Here is a 6,000-nt window from a genome sequence, read left to right as displayed (position 1 = left end):
AACAGCTACTTTTAGCTAAAACATGATCTTTTCTAACCATTACCACGTGGTTTTAGTGCCTTAACCTCACCAGACCATAAGCACAGTGTTGCCACAACATAATATAGGAAATTTAACCTAAAGTAACATTAAGCTGCAACATAAACAGTTGTTAAGTTTCAACATAGCTTTGGTTTGGTCATACATTGCCAACATCTATTCTGGTGATTGGTTTGGTGTCATAGTCAAAGACTGTCAAAGTCCATCCAAGGAGGAGGATGGAGATGGTGGCTGGGACCTCACCATGTAGTTTTTATTCTTAAAACTACCAAACTGCAACCCTTTCACAACTTTAACCTTGTGATGACAAAGGACAATTTTAACTGCTGCTGGTAGGCTACTCTCAAACGATCATATGCCATAGTTTTCATGCTTTTGTGGGAACGGTCATATATGTTTTGTGAGTAATTGGCATTCAACCTATTGAGTTAATTGGGTATGAGGGCATGTTGGACAAAGTTTAATATGTAGCCAAGTTGAAAGGCTAAGTAGCAGACCCACTTTCTCTGCATTATAACATAAATGTAAGAATACAGGAGACTACTTGCGTATGTAGAAGCTACTCAATTATAAACGAGCCAAATGTCTCATTTCTCACAGGAGCTGCATTAGCACAGCTTGCTGCAATCAAACACATAAGTAGCACTTTGATCATTCCCGGCCCACACCTGCCTGTAAGAGGTAGACATGCAAAAGTACAGACTTAATTGCATCCATTAGCAGTCTTGATGTCTTCAGGCGGCAAAAACAGAGACAGCAGTGCTCCAAACCCTGAGTCACTTTTTTATTTCATAAAATATCCCACTAACATGGATCACATCGCCAGGCAGGTTGGAAATGTTTGCATAGGTACAGTAAAAAGCCGTTACTGGTGTAGTTCCTCTGACATTTGAAAAGGGACACATTTCAGATAACATCAAAAACCTGTAGAACACTGAATAACTGTGTATTACATGAAATCTGTTGTTACGATAATGGCAGTGTTGAAAGCTATCTATTTGAGTTCCATCACATCTAGCCCAGCATTTCCTTAAATGTAGTCATCCTGTAGGGTTTTTCAAGGAATTGCAGCATTTTAGATTAATTGAGAACTCATGGCAGTGATGAAATGATATGCTAGCTGTTGCCTTGTGTTTTAAATATTTGCTATTATCTTACTAATACCTCGAAATGGAGCAATTTGCACCATTTTACTTCAAGAATAACACAGTGCCTGCAGGTCAGAAAACTGTTTGTGTTGACAAAGTAATGCATTTGAAAAGGAACACCTATAACACAAGGAACAGGGGTGGAAAGAGTACCAAAAAAATCTACTCAAGTAAAAGTACTGTTACCTTGATGAAATTTTACTTAAGTAAAAGTACTGGTGTCTACTCAAGCAAAAGTAAAAAGTAGCTCATTTAAAATGTAAAAGTAAAAGTTACTTAGTTACTACACAAAGCTCAAACTGACTTTTTTATTTAAGAAAACACATAGATCACAGATAGATCCAGATTACAGTTCCTCCTTAACTACTCAATGAACTTGCTATTTAGTTTGAACAGGAGCTGGTTTTCAGGACTCGGCACCATCAGGTGAGTCAGAAATAATAATCAGAAATAGTATCATTGTTTACAAGTTGCACCTGTCGCATATTCAGGTGTACAGAGATACACATGTATCAAAAACTGCACAAACTGAGCTTTCATTCACATCTCACTGTATAAGAACAGCAAATCAACAGGAAACTGTCTTTAGCTCATCAAGACATAAAAGCAGAACAAGATTAACCCAGATATGAATAAAGAATAAATGTTAACAAAAACTCAGTTGAAGTGAAAGTCGTTGGCTCTGTGTCTTTTCACTGATAACCAACAGAAACATATGGAAAACACTCCAGAAACACTCAGTCGAACCTCAAGTCTCAAGATCACAGATCTCTGGATGAACCATCTCAAAGTGAAAGTCAATTCTTTCTTCTTCTAGGATTTCTGACTGATTGTTCTAAGCAGTTTTTACTCAGTTTCTTTCTCCTCCTGCTCTGCTGCAGTTCCTCATTTTAATTACTCAATGAACTTGCAATTTAGTTTGAGCAGGAGCTGGTTTTCAAAGTTAGTAGAGTTCATTCTAGCTCGGTTTGCAGTGAACAGCAGTCCAGCACAGCTGAAGAGGCGCTCACAAGCAGCAGGAGCAGGCAGGCCAGTGTTGAGTTTAAGAGAGAGCTTTTTGATGAGAGGAAAAGAGTTCAGTAGGTCCATGTTGTCTGAGACACAGGCAAGGAACCCATCTAGCTCACTTGTGCCTTTTGACTTTTTGGACTTCAGTGATGCGAAGAAATCGTCCTCATCTGAGTGACCGACATACTGAAATGCGTGAAATTATGGAATGAGTCAAATTTGATTGTTTAAAACGTTAACTAGCACTATAAAGCTGGCTGCTAACACTGCCGTTAGCATACCATGATTGAGTAAAGTTATTAATCGCATGGATCCATGATTAATTGCATGTAACGTTATTTAGCTTCACATGAGGTTATCTTACCTGTACATGCTTGCGCAGGTTGGAAGCAGAGTTTTTGTAGGTGGATAGCTGCGTCACTTTCGGCATACAAAGTTTACATTGCATGATGAAATTGTTGTCATTCGCGGAATTGAACTCAAAGAAGTCCTTTAAGTATGGCCAGGGATTGGCCTCACGTTCTCCATGCGTGTCTCCATCCACAAACTCGTCTCCATCATCTTTTAGCTAGCTCCTCTCGATGTTTCTGACCTTCTGGCGAGCAGTTGTCCAGAGCCAATCAGATGGACAGCTACTGGCACGCAGACGCAGTGCAAGTTCATCTATTTTTTTTTTTTTTTTACTTTTTTACTTGTAACGGAAGCTATTTAAAATGTAGTGTAGTAAATTACTCAAAAAAGTACAAGTACACAAAAAAACTACTCAATTACAGTAGCGAGAGTAAATGTAACTCGTTACTTTCCACCCCTGACAAGGAATAATATGTAATGGTATCAACATCTCACAAGTCAATAACGTCACTGGGTCATCAATATAATATATAATATATAATATATAATACTTTTTCCACAGTGGACAGTGAGACTTGTCAAACACAGGTGCCATGTTGAACATCAATAATGACTTCATTCCACGCAGGTGTGTCAGTTACAGATGGAGGTACTGTGCATGGTGACAATGGTGCATCTAAATGGAACAAAGCCATCGATAATGTCATTAGCTACACCTGTGTTTTACATTTCCTTTAAAACCTCATCTGGAAATATTTACATTTCACTTTTTAATGTTTTAAGTGAAGTGTAAAAAAACATGTTACATTCATTCAACTATGTACTTATTGGATTTCTACGTTCTACTAGTGTGTAGTTGGTATTTGGCTCTGTATCTTTGACTCTACCCTGCGCTAAAATTTCCCTCCTGTGGCATTACCAAACATGAATTTGAAAAGTAGATCGTCTTAAGAATTAAGTCTGATTTATGACAGGGTGGTCAACTCTTTTACTCAGTGTTGCTCGAGAGACGTGTGCCATGGTCTTGGGTTTTATTTTGATTGTTTTGTCTTTTATGCTGAAAGAGACTTTCCTCATGTGTCATATTTTGCTTCACAGTTCCTTTCTTTGAATATTTCCCTGTGTTTTTAGCCAGTGTGTTTGGGTTTTTGTCTGGATTGAGCTTTTCATTATTAAAGTTCGTATTTTTTATTCAATAGAATAAAATCATTGCTCAACACGTTCCTTTCATGTTGCTCACCTGGAGAGTTTTGTTTTGCCGGGGATATCATCATTCGTTGTGCAATGTGGCTGGATGGTCACAGCGGCTGGGGGATAGCGTGTGGTTACCATGGCGAATGTTGCTCGCCTCTATAATTTCTGTTGCGTAACACTCTAAGGTGTTGAGCGCCATACCATAAATCAAACTTTAGGTTGTTGGGAGTGGTGAGCATGTTTTTACTGCTCGTACAACCTAATACAGCTTTAAAGGCATAAAGGCATTTTGGGAGATAAGCTCATTTGCTTTCTTGCGAGTTAGATGAGAAGACTGATATCACTCATGTCAATGCATTAAGTATGGATCTAGTTCCAGGAGGTGATTAACTTGACTGAAAACTGTAATCTTGATGAATGCCATTCTGCCCAGTACTTCTGTGCAGCATTTGTGGCGGATGCCTGTCAACTTTATGGTGGCTGCATCACCACCTGGCTCCACCTCCATACTTGACTCACAGACGTGACAGTGGTATCAACTTTCTCATTGAAACCTCAACAAGAAAGCAACCAAGCACGTGTCACAGAACATCAAGCTTAAACTTGAGGAGCAATAGAAAGCTTCCTGACTGAAAAGCATCACATACTGGCATGGTTAGTGGTTGATGTCATAAGCATGTTGCCAAAATCAAAAATGGAACACTTGTTGCAGTTTGATTGTTGCCGTTGATTCCACACTGGAGGTGGATTAATGATTGGGGCTGATGGTAAGTCTGTCTGTCTTTCAGTCACTCTGTCCTCGTGACAGGATGGGAATCCTCAGCCAAACCAGGAGCCGGAAGCGCCTGGGAAGGAGGTGATTATTCATGCTTGCGGCGCTGACTCCTCTCCTGATAGATCAGTCCAGTGAATGGTCTGTAAATACAGCAGAACAAACATATAATGGGATAATAAATCAGAGGCAAGAACGCCGTACCACTCTGCGCCTGGAACGCTGTGTGTGTGTGTGTGTTGAACCGTGAATAATAGGAAGATGTCTTGTGTCTGCACATATTCCTCCACCCTGTTGCACATGAATGCACACACAGGTTTTACACCACTGACACCCAAATCAACTTACAGCTGGACCAGAGAACAACAGCTCCGGTCCTTGTGTGTAATTGTGGGAATTTGAAAATAAAAGCTGTGATATGTGAGAGAAACAACTCGACAAGAGCCCGAGAGCAAGCCAGAGATAGATGACACAAAAACACTGAATCACTAGACACATTTGAAGAGTGTGAAGGATGCAGGCAAGCTTTCGCTATATTTTGTGGGAATACTGTATCTTGACAGCTCTGCCAAGCCTGTGGTATCCTGATCGGAGTGTGTCGTCGCAAGTGTGTTCTATCTTTTTAAGGTATAGGAGGGGCCAAATGGGAGAACATTTTTTTTAAAAGTAGTTGATTAACTTCTGTAGCTGGCAAGCTATTTGCTAACATGCTAGCCAGAGACCTCCATGGAAAATAAATGAAAAGGTGCAGTTGGCAGGGAAGAGACCCCTCCATGAGTCTCTCCTCCACAAGCAATCAGAACTCTGGATAATGTCTGAAGTTTCTTATGTTCCACATATCACATCCCAAATATTTTTAAAGGTTCTCTATTATACTTTAGCTTTAGGCGTCTACTAGAACTTTTTAATATGCTTCAGTTATTAAGAAACATTATTTTTCTCACAATGTCCTTTGCTGCAGCACCTCTATTCAAGCTTTGTTTTAGCTCAAGGCCCGCCTCTCGAAAATTCTGGTTGGTCAGCTCTCACAGGCCCGAGCAGAGTCTACTCTGAATATCGGCTGTGCGGATTGAGCATTTTAATACTTTCATAGTATTTATATAGCTCCTAGACCTGCTTTACAATCTGGCTTTGTACAGTATGAGACATTTAAAGCTCGACTAAGACTCTGGTTTGCAGTTAACACATTCATTTAGTATGTTTGTTGATGACAAGGCGCAGACCAGAAGTGGAAAATAAATATAATTAAGTGATACGTCTACGAATAGATCTACTCTCACAAGGGCACTAGTGGAAGTCAAAACTAAGGCACCAAAATGTTTGCAGCCCTTAAGTTTCTTCAAGAGCTTTCACACTAGATAGAAAGGGATTAAAAGCCATCATCTGGCACCAGCCTTCACCACTACATCTTCATTTGTATCAATCAGAGAGCAAGAAAGCTGAGAGGCATAGTGTGAACTCACTCACTCACTATTTCCACTCAGTGTG

At 39.9% G+C, this 6,000-nt stretch overlaps 1 protein-coding gene across 1 annotated transcript in view; it reads right to left on the bottom strand.

Annotated features, from left to right (window-relative positions):
* Window positions 1-809: 809 nt before the first annotated feature.
* The window catches only part of pemt (phosphatidylethanolamine N-methyltransferase), a 59,854-nt gene continuing 54,663 nt past the window's right edge, over window positions 810-6,000 (bottom strand). The window contains exon 7 of the mRNA XM_084343340.1: window positions 810-4,655. Within this exon, the coding sequence (XP_084199466.1) occupies window positions 4,601-4,655 (55 nt within the window). The 3' untranslated portion in view covers window positions 810-4,600. The remainder of the gene's footprint in view (window positions 4,656-6,000) is intronic.

Source organism: Pagrus pagrus, assembly GCF_965226575.1.
Source record: "Pagrus pagrus genome assembly, chromosome: 21".
Classification (NCBI taxonomy): domain Eukaryota; kingdom Metazoa; phylum Chordata; class Actinopteri; order Spariformes; family Sparidae; genus Pagrus; species Pagrus pagrus.
Note: the sequence above shows the minus strand (reverse complement) of the source record. Positions and strands in the feature narration are given on the sequence as shown.